The sequence below is a fragment of the Leptodactylus fuscus genome, chromosome 4 (assembly GCF_031893055.1).
Source record: "Leptodactylus fuscus isolate aLepFus1 chromosome 4, aLepFus1.hap2, whole genome shotgun sequence".
Lineage (NCBI taxonomy): Eukaryota > Metazoa > Chordata > Amphibia > Anura > Leptodactylidae > Leptodactylus > Leptodactylus fuscus.
Genome location: NC_134268.1, coordinates 199,972,144 through 199,987,502, shown reverse-complemented (window position 1 = coordinate 199,987,502; position 15,359 = coordinate 199,972,144). Strand labels below are relative to the sequence as shown.

At 46.9% G+C, this 15,359-nt stretch overlaps 1 protein-coding gene across 3 annotated transcripts in view; it reads right to left on the bottom strand.

Annotated features, from left to right (window-relative positions):
• The window catches only part of ARHGAP12 (Rho GTPase activating protein 12), a 65,154-nt gene extending 52,212 nt beyond the window's left edge, over nt 1-12,942 (bottom strand). For all 3 annotated transcript variants that reach the window (XM_075271603.1, XM_075271604.1, XM_075271606.1), the window contains exons 1-2: nt 12,809-12,942; nt 1,498-2,201 (exon numbers count right to left, since the gene is read on the bottom strand). In XM_075271603.1, coding sequence (XP_075127704.1) covers nt 1,498-2,136 — 639 coding nt within the window. In that variant the 5' untranslated portion in view covers nt 2,137-2,201; nt 12,809-12,942. The remainder of the gene's footprint in view (nt 1-1,497; nt 2,202-12,808) is intronic.
• Nucleotides 12,943-15,359: the final 2,417 nt, after the last annotated feature.

Genomic DNA, 15,359 nt, shown 5'->3' with positions numbered 1-15,359 from the left:
TATATATATATATATATATATACACAAACATATGTGTGTGTGTATATGTAGATTTGTTGGAAAGGATGTGTCAGAACTTTTATTTTATACGTTTAAAGATCTTCTCTTACCGTGCTTAAGAGTCCAGTGGGTGGAGCTAATCAGCCCACTGAAAGGACCGCCCACTGGACTCCCAAGCAAACAGAAAGCAAAGTTCTAAATGAACACATAAGGAACACGTTCACACTTGCATTGTTTATAAGAACAGATCGTGGCTGTTCAAACAATGGAAAGTGAAGAGGAACTGGATTTAGTCTTCCTCCTCGGCTCCATCCTGTGACGAAAATCCAAAGCAGAGCAGGTTTACTCACAGATCAGGCCATTATCGGACCAGGGTGTTTAGGGCTTAGCAGTAAAATTCATGCAGGGTACCTGCAATACCCAGGGCATGCATGCATGCATATATATATATATATATATATATATTAAACTGGGTAGTTTGTAAAATATTCTACCTAGTTGGTTATACGGGCTCATAGGTTGAGATGATGTACGCTGCCTATCTGTACGTAGTGCAGTGAGTGTACTGTGACATACACGATTTTTGCAGAGGTTGGAGAGCTAGGGGCCCACTAATCCCACTGGGTCAAAGGCCAACAGGGGGATTCACCGGCTTCCCTGTAGGCCAGTCCGAGCCTGGACAATGCAGCTGATCAGGAATAGTCTTATGCTGCGGGTTCTGCTGCTGAATGCGCCTTGGAATCTCTTTCCAGATTCAGCGCCCTGTAAAAATTAGCATCTTTTGCAGATTTCAGCCATAAATTCCTACATAAGAATATAGACTTAAAAGGTATTACATGTTCATTGGATGACCAAGAGATCCTGCGGGACCCCACTGATTATAATAGGGTCTATCAGGTATCTGTTGTTTACTCCCTGGAATCACCAGATGAAAGTCTTGCTACATAGACTCTACCCTGGAGACCCCAAGCAGATGTGAATGTAGCCTTACAAGTTATCCCAAATCTTTCCCCACACACTATAACAGTCTGCTCAACTCCTCCTGATCTATAACATGCTGCCGGGAGAGCGGACGCCACGTCCAATGTGACAGGGTCACCTGATGGGTGATGCATGGTGAAAGCAGTTTAGAGATACTTTTGATGCACAATTGAAAAATAGAAAGTTTAACGCATCGGGTGTCAAGGAGGCGGCTCCTCTATGTGAAAGGGTTTCCCCATTTCAGCCACTTATTCCGTATCCACAAGGAAAGGGATAAGTAGCAGATCGCTAGGACCGCCAACAATCACAAGAATACAGGTGACTCGATCCGTATTCTGAATACAGCAGTGCTCAGACTGGCGTGTCCGGCTCCATTCATATCAATGCCAAAAGACAACACTCTGTAAAGATACAGCACAATAAAAACCCCATAATGTGAAGATGAACACGGCAAACGACAATCTCTGGAAAAATCGCGATAATGGCGCCTTCCACAAGCAAAAGCGGGTAAGTTACCTGTAGTTGTTCGGTCGAACTGCTGCTCAGTTCATCTCCGGATTCTGAGTCCGCGAGAAGTTTTTCAGAATTTTCCCCCGCAGAATCCGAGTGATCATTGGAGAAGCTAGTCTTTTCAATTTCCATAAATTCCGGGACAGGAAAATGCATGGCCGAGGGGCTCCGGCTAGTGGCCTTTGGTGAATGCAAATCTGTACATAGCTTACCGTTGTTATGTACCAGATCTAGAGTAAGTCCTCTCGTCTGTCCGGGGCTACTGCTGGGGCCAAAGTTCTGGTTGGCGTCTCGAATCGTTGAGGTTTTCCCAAAACTTGAAAGCTCTGGAGATTTGTTAACGTTCTCCATCGACCTCTGCAGCCCTTGCATGACTTTCAGAGGACTATTGGGCAGGACGCCCTGTTTGATGGGCGGCATCAATGCCTTTCTGCCAACTTCCCTTACATACTGAGCGGGAACATACAAGGGTTTGGAGTTTTCATCCTTCTTCACCTGCCACCAGTCTTCGTTGGACTTTTTAATCAAAATATACCTCTCGCCTTGTTTTATAACAATCTTCTTGTTCTTATACTCATATTCATAGTCGTAGTCTACCTCGACGAACACCGGGCCGGGGCCAGGCCTGCCGCTTTTGTCAGCCATATTCTATTATGTTGATCACCTTTGTAGGAGAACTGCGTGCATTATGGTGGCTTGAGATGATAATCCTACAGATAAAAGACAAAAAAAAGGGGTAAAAGAAATGTGCAGAATAGATCAGAAAATAAAAAATGTCAGGATTTTTACTATAAATTACTATAGTGAGAAAATGAATGCCCATAGTACTACTACAGTGACCACCTACACAGTACTACTACAGCAACTACCAGTCAGTACTACTACAGCGACTACCAGTCAGTACTGCTACAGCGACTACCAGTCAGTACTGCTACAGCGACTACCAGTCAGTACTACTACAGCGACTACCAGTCAGTACTACTACAGCGACTACCAGTCAGTACTACTACAGCGACTACCAGTCAGTACTACTACAGCGACTACCAGTCAGTACTGCTACAGCGACTACCAGTCAGTACTGCTACAGCGACTACCAGTCAGTACTACTACAGCGACTACCAGTCAGTACTACTACAGCGACTACCAGTCAGTACTACTACAGCGACTACCAGTCAGTACTACGACAGCGACTACCAGTCAGTACTACTACAGCGACTACCAGTCAGTACTGCTACAGCGACTACCAGTCAGTACTGCTACAGCGACTACCAGTCAGTACTGCTACAGCGACTACCAGTCAGTACTGCTACAGCGACTACCAGTCAGTACTACTACAGCGACTACCAGTCAGTACTGCTACAGCGACTACCAGTCAGTACTGCTACAGCGACTACCAGTCAGTACTGCTACAGCGACTACCAGTCAGTACTACTACAGCGACTACCAGTCAGTACTACTACAGCGACTACCAGTCAGTACTGCTACAGCGACAACCAGTCAGTACTGCTACAGCGACTACCAGTCAGTACTACTACAGCGACTACCAGTCAGTACTACTACAGCGACTACCAGTCAGTACTATTACAGCGACTACCAGTCAGTACTACGACAGCGACTACCAGTCAGTACTACTACAGCAACTAGCAGTCAACACTACAACAGCGACCACCAGTCAGTACTGCTACAGCGACTACCAGTCAGTACTAATACAGCGACTACCAGTCAGTACTACTACAGCGACTACCAGTCAGTACTACGACAGCGACTACCAGTCAGTACTACGACAGCGACTACCAGTCAGTACTACGACAGCGACTACCAGTCAGTACTACGACAGCGACTACCAGTCAGTACTAATACAGCGACTACCAGTCAGTACTGCTACAGCGACTACCAGTCAGTACTGCTACAGCGACTACCAGTCAGTACTACTACAGCGACTACCAGTCAGTACTACTACCGCGACTACCAGTCAGTACTACTACCGCGACTACCAGTCAGTACTACTACCGCGACTACCAATCAGTACTACGACAGCGACTACCAGTCAGTACTACGACAGCGACTACCAGTCAACACTACTACAGCGACTACCAGTCAACACTACTACAGCGACTACCAGTCAGTACTAATACAGCAACTACCAGTCAACACTACTACAGCGACTACCAGTCAGTACTACGACAGCGACTACCAGTCAATACTAATACAGCGACTACCAGTCAGTACTACTACAGCGACTACCAGTCAGTACTACTACAGCGACTACCAGTCAGTACTACTACAGTGACTACCAGTCAGTACTACTACAGCAACTACCAGTCAGTACTACTACAGCGACTACCAGTCAGTACTACTACAGCGACTACCAGTCAGTACTACTACAGCGACTACCTACACAGTACTACTAGAGTGACCACCAGTCAGTACTACTACAGCGACAACCAGTCAGTACCACTACAGCGACTACCTACACAGTACTACGACAGCGAAGGAAACTCATGCAAACACGGGGAGAACATACAATCTCCTTGCAGATGTTGACCTTAGCTATAGGTGGCCAAAATAAAGTGGTGACCACATAGTAAACAAGAGTTGAATAAGACTGCTTAGCCCCTTAAAGGGGGTTTCTCATTAACAATTATCCCTATATACAGAATGGATGATAAAGGTCTTCATGAGAATGCTAACCCCGGCCCCCAAATCCCCTGTGTGAATGAAGTGGGAAGAGTGACCACCGCTCCATTCACTTCTATGGAACTGACAAAGATGGCCAAGTACCGCAATCCGCCAGGAACTGAGCGGTGGAGTCCCCATCACTTTCAGCTATAGTTTGATCATCTTACTGTCATACTATTCAGGCCAGTAAATTTGGCGCACACACACCGACCGAGTTTCACGGTTCAGACTCAGCTACGTGAATAGCAGGATGGCGTCCATCACAGCAATAGAGAATTTAAGCCCAACCCCTTTATCTATATCCCACCCCTTCACAAGCCTGCAAGCCTAAAACGGAAGAAACAGGAACAACTTGACTCTCTTTCCTAGAAGATTTTTACAAAACTGCTTCAGGGCCATGCAAAAAAAAAAAAAAAAAAAATCCTACAGACTGCAGAGGCAAGATTGTATCTCTGACTTTTATCATTCATTTCTAAGTTTTAATCCGTTCCTTTAAATAGGGCAAACCAGAAAGCCGAGGGCTCTACGGAAACCCAAGTGGGAACCAGTGACACGGTTACATAATGATCAGTATCAGGAGAGAAGTAGAAATGTGCAGTAAGTAGTGGCAGATATGAAGAAATGATAGGCGTGATGGCTACGTCAGAGAATATAAAGGGTACGCACAATAAAGCTGACGGAGCCCAAAGTGAAATGTACAACCATGGGCGTAAGTGATAAACAAAGGAAATGAAAGGCCCATTCTCTAACAGTCTAAAAAAAACACAAAACTAAGCAAACTGGAAATAGATCCCACACAATAGCAGGATCAAAATACACAAAAAGATATGGGGTAGTAAGCACAAGAAAGTAGGTAATCCTTAAAGGGATTGCGAAAAACCCTATCCAATAGTAAACACCCCTTTACTTAGGCCAATGGAGGACGAGTGGAGATCGGCATTTCACTTTTACAAGGGTAGATGCAAACTGCATGGGGGAATGATCACTTTTGCAATCCTTCAACCCCATACAGGTCCATTTTGTTGGCAGTACACGCATTTACCGGGAAGATGTGCAGCCAACCAGCAAAAGTTTCTATACCCGTATTAGGAACAATATCTTTGTACCGTGTTAGCCAGTGGACTGAAGACATCCGCCTGAAGACACTCCCTCTTCCCGAATAGGCCCATACACTTGGGCCTAATCCAGAGCAGAGTGCGCGACTGGATGCCGGTGCACTGCACTGGCAGCCAGTCGCAGCTATCCGTATTTTGGAGCGGAACCAGGTTCCGGTCCAAAAAACCCCGTGTGAACTAACCCTTATCCCTTCAAAGACAGAAGGATCGGGCATGTTGAGATCAGCTCCCCAATCCTTATATCACCCAATGTCTGGCGCAGGGTGACAATCTAGAGGGTCACATACACATCAGATGGTTGGCCGGACCCACCAAGTTCCAAGATGGATGGGCTGCTAAAAAATCAAAAGGATTAGACAAAAAAAATTAAAATCTGATGCCAATGGCTAGACTGTAGATCAGACTGCACAGGGTCATGTCAGCTTATCTAGTATACAATTCAAGGGGAAAGTACACATAAAGGGAATATTGCACCCTGTACCAAGAGTAGCTCTGGCAGATTCAGTCTGTCCGTATCCAATAGGATCAACCATTTAACTCACTTTTTACTGGAGGGTTAAATTCACACAGGGCAGATCTCTTGCAGAAAGTTCTGTGGTTGTCCCACATACCCTTGCGGCCTACTACGTGTGGTTAGAGTCCAAGAAAATCTGGACTTTTATTGCCTCCATTTGCCAGACTGCAGTGACCCAGAGACAGGGACTCAGTTTGCGCCTTTAGGAGTCCACGCTTCTCTGCGGCTTTACTATATACAGGACAGGGGGGCTGCAGGGACCCCTAACATCACAGATCACTAGGACGCAGAGTCCCAAGTCTTAGGACCACATTCAGTTTAGTAAATGTGGGCGATATATGATTGACAATATCCAGTCTGTATTTGTCTATATGGATGGGGTCTCAAAGGGTATTCCTATCTCACAGGGGATGGGCATTCATTGCTGTAAGTTCGGACCACCAGAACCAGCATGATGCAGACGTGCTTTAATGGTGCAAGGTTTCAGGTCTTTATTTATCCTAGAAGAGCCCTGGAAGAAACTGAATGCAAAAAAGAAAAAAAAAAAAAAACCTGGAAAAACTGGCCAATATTTAACTTGGTGCAGAAAAGACCCCGGAATCATTAACCAATATTTGCAGATCACCCACAGGAGTAATGGCTGGGACCTTCTGGTGACCACAAGTGCGGATGTTACACACGCCGGAGCTTCGTCCTGCAACCGGGTACAAAGTGTGAACAGTGGCCATACAAAGTCCTCGGTGCAGGATTTCTCCCTCCGTCAATTGTTGTCGGTTTCTGCAACGGATTCGGTGACACAGATGTGAGCTTAGCCTTAGTGATACCACCGCAGGGTTTTTTAGGATGCCCGCCCTGCCCCATTACCTAAACTGTTATATTAATAAATCCTTTATCACGCGTCATATATAGAGAAAGCAAACCTTGGCAGCAAAACCGAACCTGACGTCAAATCATAAAAAAACAAAAATATAAAAATGTTCCTTTGGCAATATTTTATTTATTTTATTGGGGAGGAACTGGAACATCTGCTTTCATTCACAGCAATGGAGGAGGAGGCGGCGGTATCCTCATCTGTCACGTTAAACAGCGGCTCCTCGGTAAGACTTCCTTCACACTATTGGGATCAGGATTTTGCATCTGTATTTGTAAACCAAAACCAAGAACAGGTAAAAAGCACGGAAGAGCAAATCTTTCCGTCGCAGGTTTTCGGTGTATGTGTTTAGTACTGATGCAAAATACTGAGTAGAATATCGCTGTGTGAATGAAGCCTAAGGGAACAAAGGAGAACTGGGCCTGGAAACAATTGAGAGCAGTAACACATCTGCTGCTGTTTTTCGGGCCTCTACATGGTGGTGACCGGGGCGGAGTCCTCACACAACAAAGTCTTACATCCTATAAAGACTGAGATCAATAGACAGGACAATAAGACTCAGGCCAGGAACAGAAATTATATCCAAATGTGGTTATAACAGCAACTTACTAGTAAAACGTGACCTTCGTAGACATGGGCTGCTTCCTCTAGTCGCTGCTCTGTAGTAGCAATGACACAAGCAGGTAGCAGGAAAAGGAAGCAATATTGTGGTTACAACCTTCGAAGGATGCTCCAATTCTGAGCGCCGCCGTGTACATCGCAGGGTTAGCAGACAGGCTTAAAGGGGGTGGTAGGCTAAAAATCTTAATGACATACGGTAAGGATAGGTCATCAATCAGTGGGGTACGACATCCGGCACCCCCTTCCATCTGCGGTCCTCATTAAAAGGGACTGAGTTACCAAAAAACGTGAAGTCGAAAGAAAGCCGCCATGTTTCCTAATCCTTGATAACCCCTTTAAAAGGCACCTAGCAACCACACCGATCAGCTTATAGAAAGGACTGCAGCCTCTTAACTGTATACCATGCATAGAGCTGTATACAGCATAGCAGCGGTGCCTGCTGTGTGTAGGACCTCAGTTCTGAACACTTGCATGGGACTGAGCTGCAGAACAACCCTTGATCAACAGACATGACGTCAGGTACTAAGACAAGGCCTCTTCAATCAGCTGATCGGTGGGGGTGCCAGGAGTCCTTACCATTCTGATATGGATGACCTATTCTAAAAGTAGGCTATCAATATAAAAACTCCAGAATAACACTTTACCTGTAAAAGGGGGTGAACAAAGGGGGTGTCCATTTCTGACTATCTTCATACTAGAGGGGTTTTCCCATCCAAATAAGTTATCCACTATCCATTGGATCGGGGATAACCTGCAGACCAGTGGGGTCTAACGGCTCAAACGCCCCCTGATCTAGAGGATGGGGAACTTCAGCCTCTCATTCTTAAGGAGCGGTGGTTGGGCAGTCTGGAGTGTCAGAGACAACTGAGATCTGTATTATGGCGCAAATGTCCGTCCGTCCTCCTGATCAGTTGGGGGTCTGAGCAATCAGGTCCCCGGCGATCTGCAAGTCAACTTGTTTGCATGAGAAAAGCTCTTCGGAGTGGTTGCTTACATCCCTAGAGAACAAAGCTATAATTCAACCTTCAATCCCCCAAATTTCAGACTTCGGGAAAGAGCCTGAAGAACCCTACACTCCTGGGATGGATGGCCAAAATTTGTCTAATGTGTACCCCAATGCACCATACTGTGTCCCATTATTCCATACATTGGCTCATCATAATCGCAGCTCTTTTACATCCTTTACTTTTGGGTTTCAGATTTTGTTCCCCTATGTGCCCTCGTATCAGTCAGCGCCCACTTCATGCCATAGACTATGACCAGGCTGCCCACGAAGCCTCTGCACAAGAGATCATACCGCACATAACAGTTTCCTTTATGACAAAGACATGAGCAAGCACGACTACTGACAACCCGCCGCGTCCAAACGGGCGAATTAAAATTCCTGCCGGCAGGAAGAGGGTTAAGCGGTTTGACAATGAAAAGCAATGCACTCCCAAGCAAGTGAAGCAAACCCTAATGACTACACCTCCCTCTCACCACATGTTGCCGCTTACAGCTCCATGTGCCTGTGTATCTACAGCTCTCCGCATAACATTCCATATTACAAAGCACCTCGGGTCAGGAATTCACTTGATTCATTTTTTTTTTTTTTGCAAAACGTATCCCCGCTGCACAGGCGGCACCAGGCCGATGGCAAAGCCAAGCGTGAAGCACCTCCGGCAATGGAGGAGTTAACGGCATTAATGCCTTGTAAGCCCCTTTGACAAAATCAACCTTGGACTGGAATCACAGAGCGGCAAACATCCCTTTAGTGAGAAACGTAGAAAATCCCTTCATCCTATTTATGATGTATTATATGTATAATGCCGATTGTCCCATACAGCCACTTGGAAGGCTTAGAGTCACGGCGCTGGGCTCACGATGGCCGCCTGCAGCACTATACATTCAGCTCCTTTAGATGGCAGGCATAGGAAGGGTTCTGCTGACTAAAACTGACAGCTGACATTGGCGATGTAACGTGTGCGGTGGGGTGTCAGGGACCCATGTTGGATTCTCATGTCTGAGGAAATCATTGGCGGGTCAGTAGAACGTGAACATCAATGGGGACTCATTGCCGGCCAAAATATTGTACAACATGAAGGCTTAGCAGCTCATGAAATATCCCATCAGGATAGGCCGAGGTCCGACACCTGGGCCCTCGCAGATCAGATGTAAAGCAGCAGCCATACTCGGTGAGCGTCGCTGCTGCTTCACAGGCCCTACAATGTCACATTGTCCATTCAAGTTGGGCTGGGCTGCCATGTACAATGTATGGCGCTGTGCAAGGTATCCTGTACCAGATTCCAGCTGATCGGCAGGGGTCCCAGGTGTCGGACCACGGCCGATTATCTTAAGGACAGATCATGAACTGATAAGCCCAGAAAGGAGCAGCCGACCATGTAATGTGTGTGAGGGTCTCCTGACTAAAAAAGCAAAAAGCTCAGCTTTACCCTGACAAGTATTAGACAGGGACTTATTCTCCTGTCCACGTTGCATGCGCAGCCAAGTGTGCATATGTGTATAAGGTGAGTCGGGAGGAATAGCAGTCAGTCAAAAGAGATGTCGGCCAACGGCTATCTAAGGTGTATGGGTGTCTTAAGAGATGATTCTACATAGTCAGATCTTCATAGGAACAAAGAATAGACAACCAGCTGAATGCTGGGAGTTGTAGTTTCACAACAGCTGGAGTGCGCAAGGTCGCAAAACATGACCCAAAACCAAAACATTATTTTGCCAATATGGCAAAGGTGAAGACTCCCTTTAGGGGGATTCACACAGTTCTCACATGCTGATTCTGGCGCAGAATTCGCGTGCGGAAAAAAGCCTCCCATTGATTTCAATGGGTTCCGCGCAGAAAAACGGAACCCATTAAAGTCAATGGGAGGCTTCTTTTTCCGTGCCAAAATACTCCGTGTGAGTGGACCCTTAAAGGACAAGAAAAATGTAACCAGCGCCACACTTGTCTTCAGGTTGTGAGTGGTATTGCAGCTCAGCCCTATTCCTTTCAATGCAGATAGCTGGAATATCAGCCGCACGCCATGGACAGGTAGTCACTAGATCTAGCAGGGCTATCCAGTCGTCGTATCTACGATCTCCAGACACGATCCATCATAAAAACTCACCCTGCCTGTAAAATGAGATAGCAATAAAAACATCACAGTATGGCATTGCTACGTACGCATTTCCCCGACAAAGTCTTTTAACGTGGCTCCAAAAATAGAGAGAAAAGCAGTTCTACCAGGAGAGGCTGTTGTACAAGGGCACTGAGGAATGTAATGAGCATTAGTAATATACAAAAACAAACACCACGGGCCGATACCCGCTGACAAATCTACATAGAGTCACAATACAGAGCACTGCAGAGGTCGTATGACTGCACCGCTCAATGTGTCACAGGGAGGATACGGCAAGAATGTGAAGGAGAAAACTAAGCCAGTGCAATCTGAATGGCATCATTAGAAAACCTGTATAGATGTAGCAGAGCTGACTGTGACGTCACAATGTCTTCTCAAAGGTTTTGCATAACAATTTAGCCATCCTATTCTATTGGTGAGGGTATAGAGCAGCTGGCATCTGCGCACTATGGCAGCGGCCCGCTGCTTTCAATGGGTAATATTTTACTTTCATTGCTAAGTCACTGCAGAGGAGTTGTGCGCATTAGGCAAAGGGGCACGATGCTCTGCTACACGGATTAAAGGGGCTGTGCAAGAGTTGAAGAAATTAAAGGGGTTTTCTGGGACTTTTCAGGACATCAATATCTGATTGGAAGACAGTGACATTGCGATCTGGGAAAAATCCTCATGCCAACGATGTCACATTCATCTGTCACATGGTACAGTAGCAGCTCAGTCCCATTCAAGGACATGGGGCCGAGATGCCAAAACAATAACGATGTGCTTAATAATCCGCATCATTCATCTGAACGCTGTAGCCTCTTCAACCAAGGTCCTAGATGTCAGCCCCCCCCCCCCCCCACATATTAGCTACTTATCTTAAGGACAGGTCATGAATATAGTTTAAAAACCTTTAAACTAGTTGAAGTGTTATGTATATTAAAAATAAAACCTTAGTAACCTAAATGACTCGAAATCCACCACTGACATGATGGTGGTCTTTGTGTATTTTCCAGGAGCCATGACTGGCGCCGGAACATAAAGGCACGGACCTCCGGAGCACTAGAGGGGCGGCAGATTGGATATTTTAGACTTCCTAGAAGTTAAGACAACTCCTGAATAGGGTTGTACCACAAATTAAACTTACCCCTGAAGCTAATGTGTGGGGGGTCCAAATGCTGGGACTCCCAGCGATCAGGGAGAACAGAATGGAGGGGCGGTCATGCCTGCTCATTCAATTCTATGGGACTGCTGTAGACGGCCAAGTGCTGTACTTGCCTTCACTTCAGCCGTCGCCCCAATGAGACGGGTTATCTCTGGACTGTTATGACCAGGGTCCGACTATTGGGACCCCCACTGATCACCTATGCTAGGACTCCTAACAAGTGTCCCTCACTGCATTTTGAGGCTGGAGAGGGGACGCTGCCCCCCCCCCCCTCTAAAACGATAACAGCGACCATGAACTTCTTCTAAGTTTGCTCAACCCTGACTTCCATCACTACTATTCATGTGAATGGTATCCGAAACGGGTGAAACAGACATGGCTTCAATCACAGTTTTCTGCCCACTAGGTGGCACTGTACCTATAAATAGTGGCTAGTTGTCCAATGTAAGCGACTACTGTAACTCCAGACACAGGACACACAGGTCACTTTTGCCTGTATACTGTACAGACATATGAGTAATGGGGGTCATCCAATGTGAATCCGCTGTGCAATAGAAACCAGGGTCAAAGGTACAAGGAAAAAGATCAGGCTCAGTTTTTCTGGCAGGAGCGTGTAGTCACTGCCTAGAGATAGCAAAATGAAAAACTTGTCTGAAGAGATCACAAAGTGACGCCAAGGCTAGCGGCGAATTACGAGCGGCCATCGGGGACCCAAGCGTGCAAATAACATCAGAATGGCGAGGATCTGGCTATAGGACCAGTGTGCCGGGCACATAAGGTGACATCATAGGATATTGATCAGGGGTTGTGGGCACCAATGGATGCCCCAAAATACGCCGCTCTATAGGGGGCGACACATCAACTACCATTACGTAAAAATAAGTCTTAGTGGCTAAGCGTAGGAACAGACAGGTATAGGGAACTGCCACCATGCTGTCTATGGAGAGGGCCATTGACCTATATGGTGACAGGCCAGGTGACACAGGGACATTACAGGGTGGAGGGAGTAGACTCATTCCTTCAGGTGAGAGGAGGGGGAGGAGAAGGAGGAAGTGTCCGCTCAGGACAGGACACAGGAAGACAATGACACATACACACATTCAACTTTGTATTTTTTTTCCAGATACGACTTTCCGCTCTTTTTGATCCCCCTCCCTTCCCGTAACTTCTAGCAGCCCCTCTACTAAACAAAGGGGTAAGTGCCGCCCCCCCGCACACTGCCCCGCTGCCCTCCCCGCCTACTACTCCCGGACTTACCGCCTTCTCAGCGACCACCGGAGTGAGTACACGGCTTCCTAGACAACCTTCGGAGGACGGCAGGCAGTGCGGTCGGAGCAGCAGCCGCCACAGTGACCACTTTGAGGAAGTCAACACGCAGTCGCCAGTGTGTTGTGCTGCAGCCCCGCCCCCAGAGTGCTGCGCCAGCGCCCCGCCCACCCGAGTGCTGGGTCACGGCCTTCTCCCGGTGACGTCATCACGGAACTCGTCCTCCACGCCTCCGTCTACCTGAGCCCCGCCCACCTGTGCCCGGAACCTGACTCTCAGTATGGAGAGGACGTCCTGCATGGCGGGTTGCATTGGAGATACGTGTACAAGCTAGTGGAATGGAGAGCTGAAACTGCACCATAATAGCCAGTGAGAGCTCGGCCTTCATTCTTAGTAGGCAGTGTAGAGAATGGAACCAGCATTGTAAATAGTGTCTGGGGTCTGTTTGCACTTAGCACTAGTATGTGCATGTCCTGAATGTGTAACCAGTAGTATTCGCCGCTCTGCTTACTTCCTGTAGATTGTAAGCTCTTATGGGCAGGACCTTCCTTCCTCCTGTATCTGTCTCCTTATAGTCTAAGTATAAAAAGTATAGTCTAAGTATGTAATCTTAAAGGGGTTCTCCAGGAAGTCTATTACTTCTGGGGTTTTGTATGCAGGTTAGTTCACACGTAAATAACGTGTAGCTTATTTTGGCACCGGAAAAAAAAACCTTGCCAAGCTTTTTTTTTTTGTAAAAACAGCTTTATAAAAAAAAGCCAGGCTGTTTTCCCCTCCTGTAAAGTGAATGGTCCAAAAAAACCGTGTTGCGTTTTTTTTCTGCACGTTTTTTTGCAAAAAAAAAAGCGACGCTTATTTTTGCAAAAAAAGCGCGGTTTTCGCCTCCCATTCACTTCTATTGCTTTCTTCAGGCAGAAAACGCCTGAAGAAAGGTCATGTCGCTTCTTTTTCTCTGCTAGCAGGAAAAAAAGCTAGCAGTCTACATAGACTAACATTGTATAGAGGAGGATTATGGCGTGGATTCCGCTGTCAAAATCCTCCTCCATGTCCCCGTGTTCTGACCCTCAGTCATGTGACCAGAATTATCACTAGTTTCCGGTCCCATGGGGGCTGACTTTACTATTATAATAATGCATTTAGCCAGCCCTCATGATACCTGTGAACACAGACAGGGAGGACTGACCCCAGGAGCTGATGGTTATTGGTTATGATCATGTGATCTGGGGTTGGAACCAGTCTGCAATCCCTAGGTTAATTGCCTACAAAAGCCCAGCCCAAGGGTGAACCATGGGTTTCTGCCGCCTGAGGCGGACGTCAGGAGCGAGCGTCTTTAGCAGGCAGGGAGAGGACCTGCTCTCTGCCTGAGCGTGAGGGGCGGCCGCTGGAGCAGCACTGCTCCAGCGGCCTCCCCAATCCACCGCTCAGTGACGGTGACCCTAAGCCAGTCCAGGACAGCTTTTTTTGGACTGGCTTAGGTCAGCAAAAATGCCGCCCTCCCCGGGGCCCTGGCATAGCGGTCACTTCAGGTCGCCTCATGGGAGGTGCGGCACTGGCCCAGCCCCAGAGGAAGGAAATGATAGAGTAAGGGCTCAAAGTATTTTGAGTAAGGGCTCGTTCACATCTGCGCCCAGGGTCACTCCGCTTTCAGGTTTCCATTTCCTGCCTGAAACTGGACAGGAGACGGAAACCTGCAGTCAGTTTTCAAACCCATTTAAATGAATGGTTTTGAAAAGTGTCCAGCCGTGAGCGTTTTGAGCTCTCTGCAGATAAACCGTTTTTTTTTTTAACCGGACACAAAGTCAGACATGCAGGACTTTGTGTCCGTTTAAAATAACCGGTTTCGCCGCGGAGAGCTCACCCGCGCTCACGGCAGGACACGGTCTGACAGGTTTGCGTCTTCTGCATGCATGAAGAAGACGGAAACCTCAGAACGGAGACCGGATGCTGGTGTGAACCCAGCGTAAGCCATGTTCTTTTTGCAAAGCCATGAACCCTTTTATTGGTAGCCATCTTATGTGCCCCTTTTTTGAGATGTGAACGTTAGATATAATATGAGCGAGGGCACTGCGGATTTGGGGCCCAGCAGTTTTGCCCTCACTTCTGGATGTTGTGACCAAATTGATAAGTACAGCTTTAGGCTCTCTTCATACTAAAGTCATAGACTGCGGAGACGCCATTGCTCTGACACATCCATAGTCCAACACATCAAGACTTGCCATTGGACCCCACTGACTTCAATTGGGTCTATCTCAAATTTTACAATTTCGGAGGGCAAGCAATAGGCTCTGACTGTTGGGCTCTTCTTTCATAAAGAATAGCAGAAACACCAGTGTAGTCCTTCAACCAAAGTGTGAACAGGGCCTTACTTTACAGATTGATATGTTGTGTCCATAGTGTACTATAGACATTCACCCATGGAGATAATTGTGTATATGTACATACAATTATCATATGACATGTATTGTATCTCCTATAGAAAGTAATAAAAATGTGTCCTGCCACATCAAAGTTTAGTCAACTGCAACCTAATCTCCATATACTT